Genomic DNA, 24064 nt, shown 5'->3' with positions numbered 1-24064 from the left:
TGAAGAGAGCTTGCTTCTTCTCCCTCCCAAAGTTCAAGGATGAATCTCCTTCTGTCTAATTTCCCTTTTAATGAAGCTTTCATCAGGTTGGACTGCTCAGAGGGACAGGGGTGCTTGTGCAGAGGACACCAGGCCAGTCTGTGCCCCTGTGTCACATTTTCTGCCTGAGCTGTTTGGCTGCATTCTAAAAGGAATAGAGTCCCCCACCCTATATTTTCAGGATGCTTTGCTCTAGGGACACTAGGGACTGCTACAGCTGTGCCTTTGTAGAAGTCCTGCAAGGTGGTTTGTGCAGATGCTCTGCCACTGCTGATCTCAAGGATGCTGTGGCAAAACCAATGCTGAGAAATCTTTTCCTGGCCTTGGTCCCTGCAGCAGTCACAAGATGATGTGTAGCATATGCACTACTTATCTTTTTCTTTTGTTGGTTAAAATTGTCGATGATGACACCAATGAAGAGGTTCAGTGTGAAGAAAGACCCGAAGATGATGAAAATCACAAAGTAAAGGTACATGTATAAATTACATTCCCATTCAGGCTGCTCCTCGCACTGCAAAGGGAAAAGGGAAAGTGTGAAAATGACACCACCTCTGCACACATCAAAGTATTGATGCAGTCAGAACAAAGCTGTCCATTGGAAATAAAAGTTATGAAATGTGAAAAAATACTGTAACTCCTGTGAGCAGTGAGCTCTCCTCAGTCTCTGAAGTTTACCACTGGCATGTGCAATGCCACAGTAATTTCAGCAACACTTCCACAACACTGTCACAGTGATCATACTGCTTCAGAAAGTGCAAAATCCTACAAAATGTTCTCATTCTGAATACAGAAGGGGAAAATAATCAATTTTCTGATTGTCCTAAGGAAGTAATGGTACTTACAATAAAACAGAAGTATGATTGAAGTACAATTGAATTCTACTGAAAAACACTGTATTTTTAAGTATATTTTTTTTTGTTTTAATGAGGGATGGAATGGAATACAGTCTATTGCTGAAGAACTGAGCAACACTGTCTGATAACCTCAAGTCACCCCTGCCATGTTTGGCAACAGTGCTCAGATTTTCCCCATCAGCTTCTGGTATCTAAACAAGGTGCATTCCCTAAATGCCATATTTTCTTCTGGGTAATTCATGAGTTTCATCCAGCAGCAGGGAGGATACCTGTGCACATGTAGTACCAGAATAAATCACCACCATGAGCTATGTTATGCAAAGGTACTTTTCTGCTCCTGTGGTGCCATCAAGCTTTTTCACCCCTTATTCCTCTCCTTAGGCCTTGACTTTTGCCCTAAATTCAGCCTGTCAAATTCTTAGACAGGCAGACAGCTGCCTCAAAAATTAACAGTAAGTGTAAACTTGTTCCTCTGATATAATTAAAGAAGGAAAGAATACTATAGATTTTTTTTTTTAAAAACAATAAACCAACCACACATGGTGTAGCAAGGGAAATGCTTTTTTTGTTTGTCTGTTTTTATGGAAATCTGAAAGCTGGACAGGATGCAGGTAAGAGCTGAGCTGTCACCATCACCAGCACATCTCAGGTCACAGATGGAAGTTCCCACTCCCTTCTTTGCCTGCCAGGAGCTTCTCCACACTCCTCCAGTGGAGATGCTGGCTGTAGAAAAAGCACTTGTTCAAAGTGAAGGTGTAGGGAGGGTTAAATATTTGTCTCACAGGGGAATTCAACTTAAACCCAGCACTTTTAAAGGCATGTTATCATCAGAAGTTGATAAATAAGGAAGTAAACAGGGAGAGGGGAAGAAATACAGAGAACAATTTAGGTCTTTGGTGGACTCAGACTAATTCTTGAGGTACCCCTATGTACTGGGAGTTCTGCACTACGAGCAGATAAATCAGTTGTGTGTAAGTAAGGGCCACATTTACTTTAATTTCAGGGTCATCATGCTTCAGTACAGCTACAAATAATGAGGGTCTGCAACTGTTCCAGCAAGAGTAAGACAGGGACTGGCACCCTGCATGTATTTCATTTTGTTGTGTTTGTTGTTAAGCATCATCAGTGCTGCAAAAGGCAGTGGAAAAGGAAATTATTAATTTCCTTGCAGAGACTTACCTCTCTTGAATCCACTGCTGCATACATAATTTCCATCCAGCCTTTAAATGTGGCCTGAAAAAAAACCCCCACACAAGATGTAAGCATATTAAACAAGTACAAATTATATCATCTCTATGATGAACTTTCAAAATGCAACGTTGAGCATGTACTTCACAATTAATGCATTGCCTGCCTTGCAATCTAACATGTATCCTTGTCGTTATGCTCATTTAGATATTTAAATTAATTCCAGAATGGTTTTATCCTGGATGTTCTTATTTCGGTTTTTTTGACTTTCTGCACTTGAAGGGATAAAAGAGAGGTTTTTAGAAGAGATTTTAAGAAGGAGAGAAAATGTAACAATTAAATCTTTGGAAGTCCTGACCTTAAAAATGTCAAATAATGAAGAGATATGGCTACACATAACATTAAAGAATGTTGTCTTGCACAAGCCTTGCACCAGGTGAGATGGATCCCATCCACATCCTGCTGGATTCTGCCCTCTTCTAAACCAGGGCAAATCATGACAATATCAAAGCCCAGGGAGCTGCATAAATCACAGCTGATTTGAAAGAAGCAAAGGCAATCAACCCCTGCTGTGAGCCTGGCCCTGGAAACTCAATCTGCTTTACTGTTCAGGTTTTCTTTTTATTAAGCTTTATGAAGTCAGTAGTTCTAATATTTTTTTTAATAATTGTTTAAAGAAGGAAAGATTCCACAGAAGTCAGTGTCTCTTATTGGAATGTTCAATGCAGAAGGGCAGTGACAGCACTCCTAGGAGGAACACAGGGAAGTGATTTTTTACTATTCTGTAGCCAACCCATGACTCTCTGATCTCAATCTGTGCCTCTTATTAGGCACAGCCTGGTGCCAAGCACACCTGGCATTAGATCTGACTCTGGTCTAAACCCCACTGCCTTTATTTGGGCTCTCCAGAGTTGTTTCTCATTTCACTTCTGATCTATTCAGTCTTACCTAAGTCAGTGTGAGCAGATAATGAGGCATTTTAGATTTATTAATTTCATCAGATTTACACTGGTATGCATGTAAGACTCATAACCAATATTTTTTTGCATCCTACTGAAGGTGAATTTTGCCCTCTTTTGTAGGCATACAATTCTAGATAATGCTGGTAGGAATTTGGCCAGAGGTTACCAAGAGAAACTCAGGCAGTTTGGCTGAGGTGGGTGCATTCAGTGGTTTCAAACTCTCTATTATTATATTAAGCCCTGGACGTGATGTTGCCTTCCCAATTCCTTCTGAATGCTACTGAGCCAAAGGAAAATGTACAAGGGATCAATGATATTTCTCATGAAAGTACATACAAAATAGTGTTTGAAAGGTTGACCTATTCTTATCTACTGCTGGAAAGAGATTAACCCACTCCCCCAAATCAGAACCCTTTGGAAAATCTCTTCCATGGTGCTGTGTGTAAAAAACCCCTTTAAATGAAAAAGTGTCTACAGGAGCAAGCAGCAGTTTTATCAAAACAAATAATTATTTGAACCTGTCATGCTGATACTCCTTAGATATCCTAATATTTTCCTTTTTTGCCATTCTCTTTCTAATCTGATTAAAGATTTTCTGGTGCCAGCTCGAAGTGCTGTTCAGGAAGGGTGGCTGGGATGAAACAAGAAATCCTTTCCCTGTGGCACAAAGCAATATGATCCTAGCCTGTACTTTTCTCCCACTTGGGGGGAAATCTTTTCTCTTGAGCAGCTATTTTACCCCTCAATGTGTACCACAGACATGAGTGACTCTCCTGCAAGGCACAGTGGTTTGTACTGATAAAGGATGAAGTGATCTGACAAAAATAAATATTAAGAGAATGAAGCGCTGTGATTTTCCGTTTCCCCCCAGTTGTCGAGAAGCAAGAGAATTACAAATCTGTGGGACATCTGGAAAGCCTCCCTGGACACTTCAGCTGCAGAGGGTAAAAGATACTGAGAATGAAAGAAATATAACACTGAGAAAAGAAATTATTTATCTGGAATTAGTAACCACTTACACTCTGGATAAGGAAGTGACAAAATCTTCATGGGAGTGTTTGTGATATTATCCTGCCTGGAAGCTATCCAGAGAAACACCATTTTCTACTGAAACTGTCATGTGATGAGATTATCTACTGATAAACTCATCCTGGGATGGGATTACATTTCGTTATTCCACTGGTGGTTAGAGCTGCAATGCAGCAAATTAATGGGGAGGAGATTGGTGGGATGGCACTGGCTGCCCTCAAACCAAATGGTGCCTTGTAGTAAAGCAAGTTTTTAAATCTGTAAGCTTTTGGGGGTTATTTTATTTCTTTTTTTTTTCTTATTTTTTCCTTTTTTTTTTTAATTTTTATTTTTATTTACACTGGCCTTCACATTGCTGGAATTTTTCTTTGGGCAATACTGTTGCTGAGAAAAATTTTTGAAAGCTAAACCAGAGATTTTTTTGGTACATTTTGCATCCACAGTGACAATAAAATCAGGCATTGCAGTTTACACAAGTGCAGGAGATCGTGTAACGCAGTAACTTTAGACACACAGTGCTGCCTCACGACCATTTTGTGTCTGATTTATGGGCTCAGTCAGGGCTTCAAAGCTGGCATGAGGGATTGCTTTAACTCTGCAGCTCCTGCTTGCTCTGCTGGTCTAGGAGTGCTTCTGTTATCTCCCCATTCCTTATCTGCAGTCACAAAGTGACAGAGTTAATAGGACATATTCTAAGATAAGTAGGATACAGTCAATCTAAAGCCATTCTGTCTAAGAAGAACTTTTCCAAACAAGCCAGATGCTGCATGAAAGACAACTTCTTTCCTGGGTATTCTTCAACAGATGGCTGGAATTTCAAAATACATTACAAAAAAAATATGTGGAGGTGATCACAGGGTGAAAGGGTGGGATTAAACAAGGGAAATGCAAAACTGCTACTGGAAATTTAAGATATTTCCTTGATCAGCTCAAATACAGATTTATAGAGCAGAGGTGTTGTGATACTTTAAGAAAATTTTGAATACATAAAAGCTATTACTGAAACACTGGGTTGTAACAAGACCTAGGGTTTTAGGAGTGTTAAATCACCAGGAAAGTGAATCATCCTTCTTGTGAGTCAAAAAGTTGTGGTGACAAAGATCTTTCCCTGCCCATGGAGGAGGCATTCCTCTTGCTTGTAGAGTGAGCAGATTAGGTACCTCTGTCACTTTACTGACCTGGTTTGGCACAGCCTGCTTGTTACTTGGGGGAGCTTGACTCTTGACTTTGCATGGAAGTTTTCTCACTCATTAACCCCAAGTGGCATCTTCAGGACAACACAATGGATGCCAATCAAGGTAGGAAAAGAACAGAAGATATTTGGGGAAAATTTCCTGCAGTTCTCAACTACATTGCCAGAAAGCTTTCCTCTTTACACACGCCCTAGAGTAGACATGAACCCTAAAGTTTCCATAGTAGCAAATTTAATTCTTTTCAAATATGCTGCTGAAGAAGACAGCACATCAAGCAGATTTGTTTTGTGCATTTCCATTTGGATTTGCAGGCATTCCAAAGGAACTTCAGAGCTGCTCAGATCCGTGCTGTGGCAGCTGAAAATGTCAGCAGTCAAGAGACAAGCTGCACTTGAACGCTCGTGTTTTGGATCCTGGAGGGTTGTAACCCAAATGCTTATCTCCTCCTTGCCCTGCTGTGCACAGGGATGCACAGAGATGTTTGTCTCTCCAAGAGAGCTGGGCTGTCAGCTGAGCCCCTGCATTTCCCACGGGGGTTTGCTCGTGAAATGTGACCCCATGGAGAATCTTTGGCAAGGGGCACCTGTAAGTGACACTCCTGGCAAAGGAGATCCAGAGGTTTGGGCCCCTTCTTTGTGTGTGTCACCTCTTCACTTTATTGTGGTCAGCAGCAGACATGAGAGCTACAGGTGCAGGATTAAAGCCAAAACCAATCCCCTAATGGAAACTGGCTCCTGCTCTTCCTCTGTGGAGGAGCTGCCACCTGCCATAGAAGCTGAGCTTGTTTCCTGCTAAAACCTGACCAGGCCTAGGTTTATAACACTTCTTTTGGACTTTTGCAAGTGGAAAATCTATTTCTCTCCTACCCAATACAGGATCACAGGTTTGAAAGAAACCCGCAGGGTCATCAAATCCATTTTCAGCTGGAAAAGAGGAATATCAACCTATTCCCTTCAAATATGTGCTGAGATCCACCTTACAACCAATTATGTTTCTTCTGCCACCACTGATCCCAACGGAAGTGACCAGAAAAGACTGATTCAGGATATTCCTTAGGAAATGCCAACTTATGAAAAGCCAAAGATTTTCAGAAAACTGGACCTTGATTCTTATAGAAGAAATGGTGAAGGAATATCTACCTCTCTGATGGAATTTCCCCCCCCAAAAAAAGTAGGCAATAGTTATGTAATAAGAGGAATTAAGAAATTTCAGGTACGGCACAATGTTTTAAACCTGGAAATTCCTGCTCATTTACATTGGATATTTAAATGAAAGATAAACAAAACACTATATGGAACAGAAAATCTAATTAAAGGCAAAGTTAGTTCAAAGTGAAATAATCTACCCTGCATGGCTGAGCTGAATATTGTAATTATGTGCAACAGATAAAAGCTCTCATTCTCAGCAAGTTTATGTCATGGAAAGAATCAAAAGTGGTTGTGCCCATTCCAATGTTTCTGCTTTCCAGAGGGCATGAAAGCAAAAGCTCAATGGACAGCAATCAGAGTTCTCAAACTCAAGTGTTTGTGTACCAGGAACTGCACACATCAGAACAAGGGTTTCTATGAGAAAGGAAAATTGTTTCATGGAGCTGTTCCATGCATCTGTGACAGAGAAAAGCAGATCTGGGAAAAACAAACTCTCTTCCTGGGAAGGAGAAGGGCTGGCAGATCTGAGGGGACCTGTGGGAGGCTCACGCCCCTTTGGAAGGGCAGGAGGGGCTGAAGGCAATGCCCTGCTGCAAAGGCTGCATTCTATATGTGACAAATGAATTGAGCTCCCAGAATACAATTTTTTATCCCAGAATCGAGGGATAAAGAAAGAAACCTCCTTGTCCAAAGATGTAGCAAGGAGCTTATTTAACTCTGCATGCAAAAAATGCAACACAGCAAACACCCCAAGTGCACATCCAGCCCCTGTCATCATTTGGCTCCAGATTAGGAACAATGGAAAAAAGCATCATAACCACTAGTTCATGTGAGGACCCTGTGGAACTGAAACACAAAACAATTTGTCTGAAATCACTCAGCAGCAGGGCCTGGACAAGGTGGAGTGTCCCATGGCTCTATCGGGTTGTCCTGTGTCAAAACATGGTGAATCTCAGTGAATCCAACCCATTTATATTTTACATTTGATGGTGAAAAACATCATAGAAGTGGCTTTCTTCTGCCTTTATAGCTCAAATATTGCCATCATCTTTGTACCTCAGCAGTCTCTTTTCTGCCATGCTCTTGTCACCTTCCCAGAGAGGCTGGGGGCAGTGTCAGCAGCCTGATCCCCATCATGATCCAAGGTTAAATTTAATCTGAATCATTATTTTAGCAAGTGGACACGAGGTGAGGAACCAGAATGAGAGGCACCAGTGTCCTTCTCAAAAATGGAAAGTGAGCAGAGGGCCATAAATTAAGACTACAGCTTTATGCAGTAACTTCAGCTGGGAAACTGAAGGCACTACAATTCCATTTTTTTCCAAGCAGGATATAGTGAAATCCCACGCTGCTCAGGAAGGCCAGTGCACTCTGTCTGCATGGACAGCCTTTCCTGTATAATATATTTCTTTTCTGGAAGTGAACTTTACTCTGGATTACAATATTGACAAAAAGGTCTTTAATTCACCTCAATAAATCTCATCACTTCCCAGAGAACTGTATTAGTGACACAGCAGAAACTCAAAACCAGAAACTGCCACAACATCTCTAGGCCAAGCTAATATGCAAAATATGATTGGAAAGGCATTGTAAGACTGAAAAACCCAGAAAAGCCCAGAGGTTAACCTGAGCTTTTAACTGATGGTTTCAGTGAGAACCAGCAGCAGCTGCCCATTGGTTTCTGGGGGTCACACTTACCACTTGTAGCAGAGCCAAGTACCCAGCACCAACATTATCGAAGTTAACTTTAACTTTTGTCCAGTAAAAGTTGCCTGACACGTTGTAAAGTATGCATTCACTCATGTTGTTGATAATTTTAGGGTCCAAAGGCATATCTCCTTCTGTCTTATTAATGCACTTCCCAAACTTCCCAGCAAAGAGGTTCACTCCCATGATGCTGAAGATGAGCCAGAAGATGAGGCAGACGAGCAGAACATTCATGATGGAAGGGATGGCTCCCACGAGGGCATTGACCACAACCTTGGGGGCAACAGGAAAGGGAAACCAGAATTAATGTCAGCACTTGGAGAGACACTTGGTTAACAAGCTGCTGTGAACCCTTGATTAATGAGTCTGAACCTCACATGGTGACAGTGGATAAGCACTGACACTGCCTGAGGAGCCAGACCACCTCTAAAGGCTTCAAACAGGATATTTTTTTCCTTTTGGTAATCAAAGAAAGAATTTGTTGGCATCCCACCCAAGGGATGATGCTTTTTCAAGAGGAAACTCTGAATTCAGAAGTCATCTTGACCTCTCAAATCTTTCTGGATAGTACACTTCAAACGATAATAATGATGTGATTAATTGGAAATGGCTGGGGTGCACTACAGTGACTCAAAATGGAGAAAAAAAAGACTTCTGAAATCTTTGACTCCACTCAGGCCTCTGTAGCCAGTGGGTTGTGAACTATAGCTGTGATAAATTTTGCTTAATTAAATAATAACAGATTGAGACATACTGTACTTAGCCAGCTTCCCCTATCTGATCAGTGTGCATGATTAAAACAGCAAAATCATTCTAATTTAACAATTTTATTTTTCTTCCCTGTGTCATGCTGTAAAATTCCTACACATTAAGCCAGGCAAACCCCTGCATGAAATGATACATTAAAATGAAAAGCAGAAGGAGCTTTTAAGGTGTGTGAATGATGGCACTGGAGATGCTGAAGCCAAGCAAAAAACAAAGTTCAGATCATCTAGAGACCCTCTACAGCTGCCAGGTTTGGATGCAGTACTGTAGAACCACTACATCAACCAGTTGAGGTGCATATTTTTTCTTGTTTTGAGCACTGTCAGGGTTTAAGGGGGTTAAGGCATCTGTGCACATCAAACCTTACACTAAAGAATCAGAGAATCACAGAATTTCCTGAGCTGGAAGGGTCCCACAAGGATCCTTGAGCCCAACTCCCAGTCCTGCTCACACCCCAAGACTCACACCATGCAAGGCATTTTCTGAGATAAGAACTCTATCACAAAATGCAGTTTTCCCCTTCCTATGCCAACCAGGTTTCTCTGTGTTCCCAGCCTTTGGAGATGCTGCATTTGCACTGCCCAGGCCACCAGCCCCACAACATGAACTTGTCTCCATCCCTCTCCCATGCTCTGGAGATTAAAATCTGATAGGCGGCCACTCAGCTCTTCTTCTTCTCCATCTACATTTCTGAAACTGAGACAAGGTGATATTGATCCATAAAAATTAAACTTTATTCAATTGGTGAATTTGATTGTGGGAAAATGTCAGCTCTTCTCTTGTGTTAGTGTCCAATTTTCTGACAAGCTAATAACATAACATTCACTTCTCCATCATTTTTGCATTGCTGTGGAAGAAAAATACCCAGAGGAGTGAAATGGTTTTCATGCATGTATAGCAGCAGCTTCCTCTAGAGCACACAATACAAAATTATGTAGATGTTCCAAAACTCAGATTTATATTTTGTGCATTTATGAATGAAGCTGATTTTCATACAGGAAAAGCTGTTTGACCAATTGTTTTGTTTTGTTTTTCTGTATAGGCCCATTCCTGATTACTTTTCTTAGGTTTTTTGTTTTGTTTGTTTGCTAATTTTATCTTTCAGTTTTGGATGTCAACCAATTTCTAACCTCATCATTTTTCGACCAAATTTACCGTGTTAACCAAAATGCCAAATAATTTCCAAATCAAGGGCTTGTTTGGATATAGCCCTGGCACTTTTCAAAGTAGTTTTCATTTGCTTCTCTGCACAACAATATTTTTCTTCAGTTTTAACCCACGCCAGCAAAACCCCATGCATTTGTGCTGCACGTGCTGCTGAACCCAGCTCCCAGTGACAGGACACAGAATCCAGGTTTCAGCAGGACAAGTGATGGCCATGCCCACATCCTGCTTTTCTCCTTCTGCTGAGTTATGTTCAATGGCCTGTAGATAACAAAACACGACATGAGGCTGGAGCAAATCCTGCAACACCTCTCTGAATGAATTATTGACAGGGGGGTTCATTCTTTCCTTACTGCTTCTGCTCTTACACCAGTGTGGTGCCGTTGGTTCTGGTGGGAGTATTTTTGTTTTGCATAAATTTATATTATTATAAGCTTGTATTAAAAGTTCAGCTGCACACCTTGCCATGGAAATGGAGGAATTTCTGCTGCACTCTGGAATAGCAACACATATATCCATGTATAAGAAAAGGTTTCATACTTGTTGGTTTCCATTAACACCTTTACAGGTGAAACCCCCTTCCAGGTGACTTCTTCAGGGTCAGCCAGGAGACTGAGCCACCCTCTGCCCTAACTCAGAGTGGTGCAATCTATAACCTGTTTGGTCCCCAGCTCTCCTGATCTCACAGGCACCTCCTCAACCCAAGCTGATTCAGAATTTTAATCCAGAAATGATGAGCTAATCCTCCCTTAGCCCTGAGACAGCCCATCAGACTCCCCACAGTGATTTCAGGCCCTGACTAGAACTCCCAGTGAAGCTCAGGCACAGCTTTTGCAAAGACATCTAATTTACAGTGTCAGGATGTCAAATAACGGAGGAAAAAATGTATTATTAGATAATCTGCTCCTGGTGCCCTTTGTCCTCAGTGTTAGAAACAGTTTCTGCATTTTTGGGTGGAATTTGTTGAACTGGAGGCATCTGCTCTTGGATGTCTTCTCCTGTCATTCCCATCTTCATTGTGGGGTAGTTACCACTGCACATTGCTCTGGGTAATTAAAAAATCAGAGCTTCCTTGTAGCTATCATGGTTCTTTCAGATTTTTAATCACACTCCTAGCTCCCTGTAGAGACCTTCCCATTTTTAATTCTCCCTTTCGTGGAATTCCAGTGTTGAAGCACTGCACTCTCCTTCTGTTTGCTGGGTTATTTCCCTGCATATTCAGGGATTCTCAAAGTCAGCCACCTCCCTTGTCAGACCAGCCCCAAAGCTTGTGTCCTGTTGAACAGTCATCCTGGTGCCTATGTCCCCCTCAGCTGCTGTTTTCCAAGAAACATCCCCCAGAGTGACCTACATTCTCCCTGCCAAGACAGTCATTGTGTGTGGGTTTATTAAAACGTGTGTTGTACAATAGATCTATTTTTCACTGTGATCCAGATCAGCCAGAATAATTCCCTTATCTGTAATTTCACTTACACTCATTTTTGAGTGCTGTCAGCAGAGATTTTGTATTTTCTTCCAGATACTGTTAAAGTACAGATTAAAGATATTCTGAACAATCCCTCACCCTGAGATGCTCATCACCAAATTTACAGTGTGGTCACTGCTTACAATTACTTTTTGAGCTCCATCACCCATTTTAAAATGTGTTTACTTGTCTTGGTACAAAGCTCGTGTTTTCATCACAATGTCTCATGGTATCAGATTCCTCTCTGAAACCCAAGGATTCTGTATCAGCACAGTTACTGTCATCAGCATAATTTGTAATCAAATCAAAGGCCCATATCAGTTTTACAAGAACTATTCCCATGAAATCATGCTAACTAGCATTAATTATGCTGTTTCTTTCCTGCATATATCTTGTAGCAGTCTCACCATGACTTTGCCCAGTATCATTTTCACATTTAATGGTCTCTCATCACCCCCCCTCATCCTTCTAAAATACTGCAATAACCTCCCTTGCAGGGAAGTGCCACCTCTGAAATAATTCCCTGATGGACAACAAACAAGGAGACATGAGAGATGTCATTATTTGGGACAGGCAGATTTACTTTATTCTGGGCTCATGAATGTAAAGCCTCTGGTTCTACAGCACTGTCAGGTGGGATCCTGTTCTTTCTGGGTCTTTTTCTGAGGATTGAGGGGCAGGATGGCACCAGCTCATCCTTGTTTTCCAGACCTCTCATGGCACAGGAGCTGCTGAGACTCATGTCAAACTTGCACAGGTCCCAGACTGTTTGAAAACAGGGAAAAGAACCGATGGCAGCAGGTTCTCTTGGCCACCCAAGTGCTACTCTGTGCCTTTGTCTCAGGGAAAATTGCTTCCAAAATTTAGGCACATCAGTGTAATAAGTCTCTTACTGCAGTAAATGAGAACTTTCTTGCTCCTGTTCTAGCTCTGCAGAGATGTTTCAGTTATTCAAGAAAGAGGCATTATATTAGAGTACACTATTATTATTTTCTCACTGTCAGTGTTTGCTTCTCAACATTATCATTATTTAATCCATCACTGTGCTGGCAATTTTCCTGTGCATTTTGGAGCATATGAACTCCTAATAATGAAAGGTCTAACTGTCCCTAGTCTTGTTAAGTGTGGTTAGACAAACTAGAACTAAAATGATTTGCTTTTCCAATAGCACGTATTCTCAATTATACTTTATCATGGTTTACAAGCTAATTCCCCACCTCTGATAGCTCAGAATGACTGAATATATTTCAGCTGCAGCAATGGTACAGGAAAGAAAAGGGGATATTGAGTCAGGGACTGAGGGGTCTATTAGAATGAGCATGTTGGGAAGGAAATTTGCTGAGCTGATCCATGTTAAGATCTTCACCAAGCCAGCCTCTTACTGCTCTCAGAGGGAAACAAGGAGTTTTTCACATTACTTTTTCCTCTATTCTACTAATGATTTTCTGATGTTTTTGGCTCATTTCCCCACTGCTATTCAGGTTTGAATCCAATTTAGTTAAACTGATGTGAAATCATGAGTAAACAATTGTATGTCAGCTTAGAACACACTGAGCTTTGCTTGGGTTTGTAATTCCACCAGTAAAAGCTAAGCCTCCATAAGCCAGATCTAAACTGATTTGAGAGAATCTGTGCACAGATCACTCTGGTAGTTAAACCAGAGTGTTTTTGCTAATATTGAATGCTGAAATAGTTCCAGCTGTGAATGCTGGAGTGAGGTTATCAAATGACAGGAGAGAGAGTTTTAATTGTTGTCAGTACTCCAACCTCACTTTGTGTCTTTGCACTTTGGTTTTCTTTTATTTGGTCAATTACCTGCAAAATATTGCCTGACTGCTGGAAAGTTTGTGGTGACCAAAACAGATCAGGTTTGGGTGCCTGGATAAACAGAGCCCTTTGAATCTTTCTGTCTTAGTACTAGCACAAAGGTGATCTGCAACAATCCTTGCCTCATCATCATCCACAAAGATAATTTTATTTAGCTAACCACAATATATTTGGAACAAAGCATTATATTACCAAACCTGGTCATCCACAGAAGAGGAAAAGAGTGGATGTGGGGTTTTCCTAAGCTGCTGTATCACCATATTTCCTGGCTCATCTCAGTTGTTAGGTTCTCCAGCCTTCAGTCTATTGCTGTGAGAATAATTCATGGCTGGGAGATCAGTGCATGAAATGCACATTTAGTCACTGATGATTTGGACCAAAATTTTGTCTACAGGAAAGCTTTACCCTGAATATACATCACTGTGAAATATGTAGCACTTTCCTTGGCCTAGCAGAGAGATTTGGGATCATCAATACAATTTGACACAGAATTTTGTCACAGATTTGCTATACCTTGCTATGCAATCTGAAATGTTAGCAGTAACCTCAGCTCACACAGAACACAGCTGTCACCACTTGCATGGTGTGAGGAATTAAATAAAGTGCTTATCTAAACAATCATTGATTCTTGTTAGCAGGTAGGCTTAACAAATAAACAGGTATGCTGTGGGAATATAGCCACGGTGGCAAAGGAATGCAGAAAAAAAAGAGATGGATGCACAAGATGGAGCAACAAGCACAAGCTGCATGGTTTCCATGTTAATATCAACATTCCTCATTAAAACTGCAATCTGTTCAAAAGAGGAAAAAAAATCATTCATTCATTTGCTTTCTCTATCTTTAGCATTTCTAATTTTTGCTGCAATTATTAGTGAAAACTTCCTTAAGAACTTTCTAGTCACTCTCATTTTAATGCCTGTCAAAACAGGGAGCGAACTTTAGCTTGGTTGTTCCCCTGATGCACCTTATAATTGAGAGGTAATTGATATCCAGATGCTTCCTCATCCAAAAAGCTGTTTTTTTAAGGCGTAGTATGACAAGTTAGGCAGCAGGATTAGTTTATCACTAAATCCACCCAAGGATAAAGATGTGATGATACAACTGCAGCCCAGACCCAGCAAGGATTCACTTTGATAAAGCACAATCATTCAATTCCTTGGGCTGACAAAAGCAGGTGCCACCATGCCCTGTTGCACTTTGAGCTCTGATGGCTCTGTGCCCTCTTACCCTCATCCCCTCAAAGCGTGACAAGGCTCTCAGCGGCCGCAGGGCTCGGAGGGTCCTGAGGGATTTGATGGGACCCATCTCGGAGTATCCCAGAGTGCTGGCAACCAGGCTGATCAAAGACACCTGCATGGAGACACAAAGGGAGCATTCAGCCTGTTAGAACACTCTGTTTTCCTTCTCTTCTGGCTTTCCTCGCTGGAAAGAAACGGCTGGTTAGTGGAACAGTGGGGGAAAAAATCTGAAATTGGAGTCATTACACAAGATCCACATGGAGAAAGGATGATCCTGCACAAAGTGCATGAGAAAGGAGATCACCACAACAGAGCCACCACTCTGTGCTGCTTTCTGTGCACTCCCCAAGGTGTGTGTATCTTCCACTACCCAAAATACAAGTCAGGCAAGTGTTACAGTTTAAAGCTTTTTGGAAGAAAACCCTTTCCAGCAGAGATAAAGGATTTTGGTATTTACATTTAATCACTAGCCTTCAACTAAGTGATTAGAACAAGTCTTTTACATTGCTGGCAGATATGGCTGTACCACAGACTTTAAAAGAATGATGTGCATGGCTCTTCCATTTTTCTCTTTTTCTGGTTTCTGCACAGTCTCTAAAGGAGATGGAAATTTGACAGGTGTTCACTGTTGAGGTTCACACCTGTCAAAGACCATTTCTTTGAAATGAACTTCCTGAATCTGGAAGCAGCAAGGAGGGGTTCCCATGCTCTTCGTGTTCTCAGAGCTTTTGCAGTGCCCTAGTTGGTCAGAAATGTGGGTGGTATCAGGCACAGGGATGGATTCTGAATGAACTGAGTGGCAGTGGAGATGAAGAATACATAGAGCAATGCATGCTCAAATCAGTGTTCACAGCCTGAAATCTTACTGAGCAAAGGGTGAAAACAAACAGCTCTCCAACACAGTAGGTATCATGCCAATTTGCATGTGTTAAAAAACTCAAAACAATAAAAAAACCCAACCAGAATTAATCACCACATACTTTAAAATAGTATTTTTTTAGAAGGAGAGACCTGTGTATATTGCTTATCACAGTTCCTTTTCTTCCTTTTTAATATTTTTTTCTTTTTCTTACCATTCTCACAGCCCCAGTTATCACAGTTTTGGATATCCCATGCTCACCAATGGGAGTGTGCAAAGCTCATCTGTGAGGAGTGGATGCTGTTGTCATTTCCAAGATAGCAGCTAAGCCTAAAATCAGGGACTCCTCTACATTATTAAAAATAGGTGCTCAGTGTAAGGAAACTCCAGCACCTCCTTGAACACTGACAGCTCTGCAGGGAAACCTTGTTTTAATTTTAGGATGGGATGATTTTTACTCTGAAGCCCACTGCTGTCTGGGGTAAATCAGGGCAAGACCAGCCTGGTCCCTAAGCCCCAAGGCAGTGTCTCCTGTGGAGCAGCCTTTTCCTCAATATGCATTTATTTACATACCAGCACTGTCTGCACAGCTAAGCACCTCTGTAAAAACTTGCTCAATTTGTTAAATAATTTACCTGCTGATGGCTTTATTGTGTCATGTGGGTGACGAAGGGCAGGAGGTCTCAGAGCTGGGGTTCCTGCCAGGATTTCAGCCCCCTCCTGCAGATGACTAAGTGGCACAGAGGCTGGCTGTCACCCTGCTACATGTCACTCCTTAACAAGGTGTGACACAGACTCACCTCCTGTGCACAGACCCAGCAGCTGGGGAAAAGGAAGGGCTCAATAAACACTTCTGCCTTTTAGGGCTGAGTGCCCTGTGAGAACATCACAGTAGACAGGCAGACTGGGTTCAGTCTTGAGCCCCATAGACACTGGGGAGGTGAAAATCACCAGCAAAGCCTTTGCTTCCATCTCTAGGAAAGCAGATCTGAACCTGGGGCCTGAGCATGATGCCCAGGTCATTTTAGAGTAAGCAATACCATGGGTTTGGCAGCCTCCTTTCACCCAAATCCTGCTCACCCAATGCTTACAGTTGAAGAAGAAAATCTGGGTTTAACTTAAAATCCACCTTCAGCTCACCAGTGCACCCATTTCCTGCTTTCCCTGTTTCTCACCAGCCTGGTTTACATCCTCTGCTCTGAAGTTGCATTATAAAGAGTTCAAATCCTCCTCCTTTTATTCACTCTTCCTACTAACTTAATGTTGCCTAAATAATGATAAAAGGGCTGAGGATTTGTCTAAAAGCAGTAAGCAAATGTGCACTGTAGTTATACAAAGCCATTCAATTAAGTCATCCTAAAAGTCTAAAAAATACCTGGCATTAAGGAGAAATCATGATAGGAGCAACACTGTGGCATATATTTCTGTCCTTGGAGGAAAGGAAACAGCCTAAACCTCACAAAGCCTTGGAGGTTCCTATCCAGAAAAGCTGAAGCATGAGAAAAACAGCTCAATGATTGCAAGCTCAGAGATAAAAACCAAGATCACATACCAAGGGAAGCTCACTAATTTATAAAATTGATCTGTAAAATGGATGTAGATATTTAAATGAAAATTAATCAAATACAGATTACCCAACACCCTTCTTTGCTGGCTTCACTCATGATGACTGGAAGCCAAACCTTATCAAGGTCTTCAAACTGCTTTGGTTGGAGCATCTGCATGATTCCTGCCTCATCCTGGATTTGTGTCCCACAGCTGCCCTTTCTCCCAAGGCTGAAGATTTTTGGTTCAAATCCTGCCAGAACAGACTTTGGATCCGAGTGGGTTCCCATTTTCTTTTGGGTGTCACAAATGTCACCCTGAAACACATCACAGGTGGTGTTGCCCTCCTAACACAGATTTACACAGCATTAGATATCTCTGCAGAGGATTAGGTCGTGAAGCTCTGTGATATTTGGCAATGATTTACAGAATAGAGTTTGAGACAACTTGTTTAAATGCTTGGATGTTGGTTTTGAAGGTATCCCTGTCAAATTTTATTTATAGGAGAATTACCAACGCAGGGACTTGGCCATTTGGACTTGATTAAAAGCGACCCGGAAGGTTATTTTTAGGAAAAAAATCAAGCAGTTTTCAAAATTGGTGCTGACTGCCCCACATAATCACAACAAAAGGTGAAGTCAGCTATTTCTGTTATTTTTTTTTCTGTTGCAAGGCTATGCAGCCCAGAGCTGCTCTAAAGTTTTGCTTTGTGCTATGCTCAGAATCAAAAATGTGCTGGCACCCAGAAAACACCTCTAGGGTCAATGTAACCTCCAGATTCAGAGTAAGTCACACACACATTTCTAATCTTTTCACTACCTGTTTGCAAGCAGTTTTGTAAGATTTTTCATAAAAACCTACTCCTGAAGCAGCACTGTAATGTGGTGGAGAGCAAGTGAATCCTGAGGAGTCACTATTGCTTGGAATAATTTCCCATAAAACACACAATTTGCTGTTGACCTTGAGCTTTCACCTCAACTTTTACACAGCAGGTTCCAGGTAAGCTATGGAGTCCCTCATCCCCCTGTGCACTTCTGAGCCAAGCAGATTTGTCACAGCTCCCTTTTGCTCTGCCCCCAGCATTTCCCTTGGAGATCTTTCCAGAACTGCTAGATCTTTCTAAGGAGCTTTCACAGATTTCCATTTAACTTAATCAGGGAATAGTGTCCCCATGTTAGGTCTAGACTGTTCCTTGTCCTCTTGACTTGCTGCTCATGTGGTGACTCAGAACAATGCTGTCACTGGAATTTTCTGCCTAACCTGAAGTCCAGTGCCCAACCTGACCAGCAATGAGGGTCCCTAAGGGGAGAGAGGTCCTCATAAATCAGTGTGTGCAATCCTGCCCCTGCAGACTTCAGCCCATGACACACAAGTCTCACTTATCTCATGGACTAGGATGTCAATCGTGGCAACAATTCCCTTTTGCATTCCCTGGATCATCTCAGCACAGCCTCAGTGCTGACAGGCACTTCCCAAAATTTGTTCCAGCCCAAAAGAGCAGAAATTCTGCAAGAGTCAGCATTTACTGCCCAGCTCAGTGGCAGAGTTTCCCAGCAAAGCTCAGCTTCTGGCAAAGCCCTGTAGGTCCTACCTAAACAATTCATCTCCTTGCTATGGTAGACAGGCAGAGAGTGTGGAGCTCTCTCTGATCCTGGAATTCAGGGAAGATTTTTGCCCCTGTTCCTGGCTTTCTTTGCCCAGAAATAGTTTTATCTGTGTATCTATAAGGACATTGTGTCAATAAATATAGACCTGTACTTCTACATTCCCACATATTTCTATATTTCCACATTATTTCTATATTCTCACATATATCCACACACAAGTTTATCTATACAGATTTTGCATGACAGATGCCTGGAGCAGGGTGAGAGATAAATGAACCCCACAGATTTTAACTTGCCATTTTCAGTCTCATGATCAAGTGAAAAAAGAGAGTTTTTAATTCTGGTGCACTAGGCACTAGAAACACCAGCCATGGGGGTTAATAAATCTGTGGCTGGTGTTTTGGAAGCCAATCTCCATGTGCCTTGGATTTGGAGTGTCCCACTGTACAACATTCATATGTGTTTCCAGACCAAAATCAAAAAGAATCAATGAATTTAGAGTGCTAGAACACAGGGAAGGATCTCTGATGAAAGGTTAGCCTCACTGATAGCTGTATAAATTATACAAATACATACATAATATAACTCTAATGAGAGTAATTTCTGAATGTCTTAATAATTTTGACAATCCACTTCAAAGTGTTGTCCAGGAAACAACATTTTTTTCAGTAATTTCCAATTTCTTGTCACAATTTCACTATTTTGCAGAATTTCTGTGATTCTTAAGGTAAAAAACATGACTTGTGTATGTGTCCTGGAGTAGTGTTAAATTCCCAGTGTGCTCATGCTGGTCTCTCAGTCATTCACCAGTTACAGCCTGTGCATTGTCTGACTATTTAAATTATTCACCATGAACACACAGAGATAAAATACTACAATAATTTTATGTCTTTTCATTATCTGACAGTGACCTAAGCAATCAGTGTTGTAAACCAATGTAAACCCAGTAAAGCCACCAGAACAGAATTTTAAAAACAATTACAAAGTAGGGAGTGGGATAATGCAGCACACAGAGGGGAAAAAGGCCTTTAATTAGAAAATCATAGAGGTTTTTTCCTAAGGACTGATTGCATTTACAACAGCAGTGGGTTCCTCCCTACATGAACACATTTTAATATTATATTAGCATCCTCCACAGACTCCCAGTCCATGGGGAGTCACGGGGAGTCAAGGGCACAGAGTTTGGGAGCAGTGTTTCACCCAGGGCTGGTGGAGGTTCCTAAAGCAGGGATAAACTGGAATAAACTATTTGAGTGAAATAAAGGCTGCTTCTTTTATTTTTTATTATTTTTAATTTTTTTTTTTTTTTCATTCCTAAAAGCACATGATTTCAGATAACCTGGGAGCATCCACTGGACCAGGCTGGAAGCAGACAGATCTGAGCAGCACCATTCCAAGGCAGGCACTGCCCAGCACAGACTGCATGTTTTAATTAACCCCTAACCACCACTGAGGTGAATTAATAGCAGAGCCCTGAAAACAAGTAATTCTGCCTGAACAACAGCAAAAATCATCCTTGGATAATCACATAAATCCTAAACCCAGCCAGAATCTCCACTAAGTGCCTGCTGCTGCACACACCTGAGAGCAATGCCTTGCAAGTCTGTCTCAGGGAGAAGGGGGGACCTCCTTCCTGGTATGGGCAACAGCATATGCTTTATGCAGCCAGGGATTTCATCAAATTAACCTGCTTGTTCAAATTAGAGGGGAGGGAACAGCAGGGAAAAAAAAAAAGAAAAAGAAAAAAGACATCTGAATGGAAGCACAGCAGCTGAGCTGAAAGCTCTGGCCACTTATTTAAATAAGCAGTTCCAGCTAATGCAGGCCCCTGGGGCTTTCAAATAGCTTTTTGTGTACCCCAAAAACACCTGTCTTGCCCTCTCTAATTGTGCCTTTAAAAATATAAAAATTGAAGAAATAGTGCTGGCATTGCTGTGGGTGCCTCTTCTCAGTCCAGCATGGCTTATCCTGTCTTTACTGCCAAAGATGGGATCACTCAAAGACCTCTCCATGTCCAGTTTCTTTAAGAGCCAGGCCTGGAGTTACAAGTTTCTCCCCTTGATTTGAAAAGGAACAAAATTCAATCTTTAACCCAGATGCAAGCTGGAAAACCTACAGGAAAATGGGACTTTGCAAATGAACTGAAATACATGGACCTTCTTTTGGCTCTCTGAAATATTGTTGGGAAAAGGGAGCTTGTAATGAGGTTGGTATCCCTTTCAGCATCCACCTTTTCTGAGCAGACTTTTATTGCCATTTCATTTTTTTAAATATCCCTTTGTCCTTTCATTCTGACACTGCATTTTCTGCCATACAGACGCCAAACTGTATGACTGCACTTGCCAATCCAGACACTGCACATTATGAAAGAAAGGCATAAAGTTAAAGGAAAGTCTGAAAAATAGGACACTGGAGAGACACTAAGGTGACCTAAATTCCCATCTCTGCTCCCTGTTTCCTTGAATCACATCCTCATGTTCAGGTAAAGACTGCAAACTCCTTAAGGCTGCTCTGGGGTTGGTCCATGGCCTGGAGGTGAAAACGTGTCTGGAAATGAGCTATCAAAGGGCTTCCCTCACTGCAGCAGTTCATTACTGCTCCTGGAGTGCTCTCATGAATTACAGCATGATGGGCTACACGAGTGCCTAGATTAATTATCAACAAAAATTACCTCCTGGAAAGCCCAGTGCTGCTTCCTATTATTCAGGTTTAAAACCTCTACTTCATCCACTTTTTAAATTTTTTTTTTCTCCAGAACTTTTCCACCTTCTTTTAATTTTTTTCCTCTACCCACTACCCAGACTAAGGCTACAAAATTCTGTTAATATTCCATGTTCTCAGCTTGTCTCCAGGTCCTCATGTCCAAGCTTTTCAAGGCAATGTTTCCTTTTCAGGGGGCAGCCTTGTTGCAAACAGCATGTGCCACTCTTGTTGGGTTAAATGCTTTTAAATAAATCATTCCTGCATCCTAATTGCTTCCTGGCGGTTTCCAGAAGAACCTCTTTATGTCTTGCTGTTCTCTTAATCTGTCACCTCCCCTACACCTGCTCAGGCTTTTCTAACAGCTCCAGTCAATTCCCAGGGCAGATGGCTGAGAATCAAGAATTAAACCTCAGCTAATTTCTGACTGTGAGCTCTCACCCAGCGAGGCAGCAAACTGACTTATTGATCTGCAGTTTTCTCCCCCTCACCATTTACAAATGGATTTTCAGCTTGTGTCAATTCACCTTTTTTACTGCAAACAGGCACCTTTGCCACACCTTGATATCCTGTTTGTTAGCACTGGGTAGTGATCACAGAACCACAGGACCTGCTGAGTTGGAAGGGGCACACAAAGATCATTGAGTCCAACTACCTGGCCCTGCACAGAACATCCCAAAAGTCACACCTTGTGCCTGAGAGAATTGTCTGAACTCTGCCAGGCTCACTGTGACCACTTCCCTTAGGGCAGCTGGAGAGGAAAGACATTCTCCCCTCAAAAAGATCTCCAAAGCCACCTCATATTTCATCCCAGGGAGCCTTCCTGATGCTGAATGCTGCAGTCAGGAGGGGACTTGACTATTATTTATTTTGTGAAGACATAATGCCAGGGTTGCACACTCTGAGTAGTGACAGAACATTTCCCTGGGGCTCAGCCCCATCGACTCTGCTGCATTTCCATCCCAGTTGGTGGGAGTTGAGGTGCTGAGGTCAAGGCAAATTTCTTTCTGGATGGGATTAGGATCAACCCTACTTAGATATGACATAATGGAAACAATAAAAGCAAACAAAAAACCCCAACAAAAGACCCAAAACCCAAATCAAACCCCAAAAAAACCCAAAACTCCAAAACAAACAAAGCAAACCAAACAAGCAAGAAAACAACAAAACAAACAAACAAAAAATCCAACAAAAAATAAAAAACTGTTTGTGTTGCCTCTTCAAGGTGTTATTCTGGATTTGCTTGTTTCCCTAAAGCATTTATTTAATCAGATATTCCAAATCAATGTGAAAAAAAATACCAAATTGTTGTGGGAAACATGACAGTCTTGAAAATCAGCTCAGTTGTGTTCTTGAACCTGACTGAACCTGAATTGTATTGAATATGTCCTTATTGTATTAAATATGCCAGAATGGAGAGGCACTCTGAAGAATTGCAGGATCCCTGACTTTTGCCAGGATGGGTAATGGTACAGGTAGGAGTACATTCCAAAAGGAGGAATGTCAATCTTCATTTGCCTTATCAAACATCCCAAAGTCAGCCACACCAGGGTAGGAGGTCTGCACAAAGTCTCTACACCAACAAGGCACTGCCTTCAAGTTTCATCCCAATTCCTTCCATCTCTCCCTCACTAATAGAGAATCCCTGTCCCTCTGCAGGTTTCTTCTATCCCTTCATTTCTTTCTTTTCCCTCCTTCTCATGAGTGTCTTGAGCTGTTCCTACCCTGGATGGTGGGAAGATGTTTTTTTTTGGTCTGCAAGTTGGGGTTTCAAAGGTGTGAGTTATCAGGGAGAGGAGCTGTGGGACAATCCCTCATCCTCCTCTGTCCCTGCAGAGTTTGTGGATTCTGGACTGTTAAATACACTCAGTGTGTCTCTCCCAGCTCAGCTCTTCCATGCAAGGAGAACATCCCTGTGTATGGAATTTGGTGGATCCACTCCCAGTGGTGGAAAGGGCCAAGCAAGCTGCATGCAAGAGCTCCAGGATTTTATTAATTATTCTGATTTAAAGCATAGTCTTCTAAAAAAGGGCATTGAAAAGTGCTCCATTTTTAAATAACTTTGAGAAATAAAAACGTTTGGTAAATCTAGCTCATCAAAATCTGAGTGGAGATGGGTTTTTCACAGCACTTTTGAAAGTTGAAAATCTGCTTCAGCACTTGAAATTCATCAGCATTTGCAGTAATTATTTATCTCCCAACCACTTAGCAAGGTGCAGGCAGATGGTGAACTAGGCTTACTGTGGACTTTTCTCCTCACCTCCATTTCCCACCCCTTTTCCTGCAGCTGCAGATGTTTGGTCCTGCTGTGCCTTGTCTGAAACTCAGCTTGTGCTTCCTCTTGGCAAAGCCTGGCTTCTCCCCTTTTAGCATCCATGGTAGGGAACATGAGGTGCAAACCAAGATAAGAGCAGACATTTGGGTGTTTTTGCATGTGCTGTGCTGAGATAAAGTGTGGGGTGGCAGAAGGGAGATTTACAGCCTCAGCTGACCTGCTAACACACATTAAAACCACTTATCTTCATCTAGATTTTTTTCTTTTCACTTATCCTGAATTAGCCAATATATACTAAAAGAGAATTTTTTTTCCCATTTTTTTTCTCTTTCTCACTCCAATTGGTTATCTGGCAAAATGTGCATTGAGACAACTTCAAAAATCCCACATCTGCTTTGAGGAACTGAGAAAAAGCCAGTCAAAAACTGGACTCTGAAGTTATAATACCCTGTTGTACCCATGGACTTCTGACAGCTCACAGAGAACACTAGCAAGTTCT

The 24064-nt window shown here is 41.7% G+C and overlaps 1 protein-coding gene across 7 annotated transcripts in view; it reads right to left on the bottom strand.

The window, feature by feature from the left end:
* Positions 1-24064, bottom strand: part of LOC116996559 (sodium channel protein type 5 subunit alpha-like) — a 207716-nt gene that overhangs the window by 4531 nt on the left and 179121 nt on the right. For all 7 annotated transcript variants that reach the window (XM_033060354.2, XM_033060362.2, XM_033060372.2 and 4 more), the window contains 4 exons: positions 14569-14691; positions 8112-8393; positions 2073-2126; positions 413-550 (listed from right to left, as the gene is read on the bottom strand). In XM_033060354.2, the coding sequence (XP_032916245.1) occupies positions 413-550; positions 2073-2126; positions 8112-8393; positions 14569-14691 (597 nt within the window). The remainder of the gene's footprint in view (positions 1-412; positions 551-2072; positions 2127-8111; positions 8394-14568; positions 14692-24064) is intronic.

Source organism: Catharus ustulatus, chromosome 1 (genome assembly GCF_009819885.2).
Source record: "Catharus ustulatus isolate bCatUst1 chromosome 1, bCatUst1.pri.v2, whole genome shotgun sequence".
Taxonomy (NCBI): Eukaryota; Metazoa; Chordata; class Aves; order Passeriformes; family Turdidae; genus Catharus; species Catharus ustulatus.
This window is presented reverse-complemented; position numbering and strand designations above follow the sequence as displayed.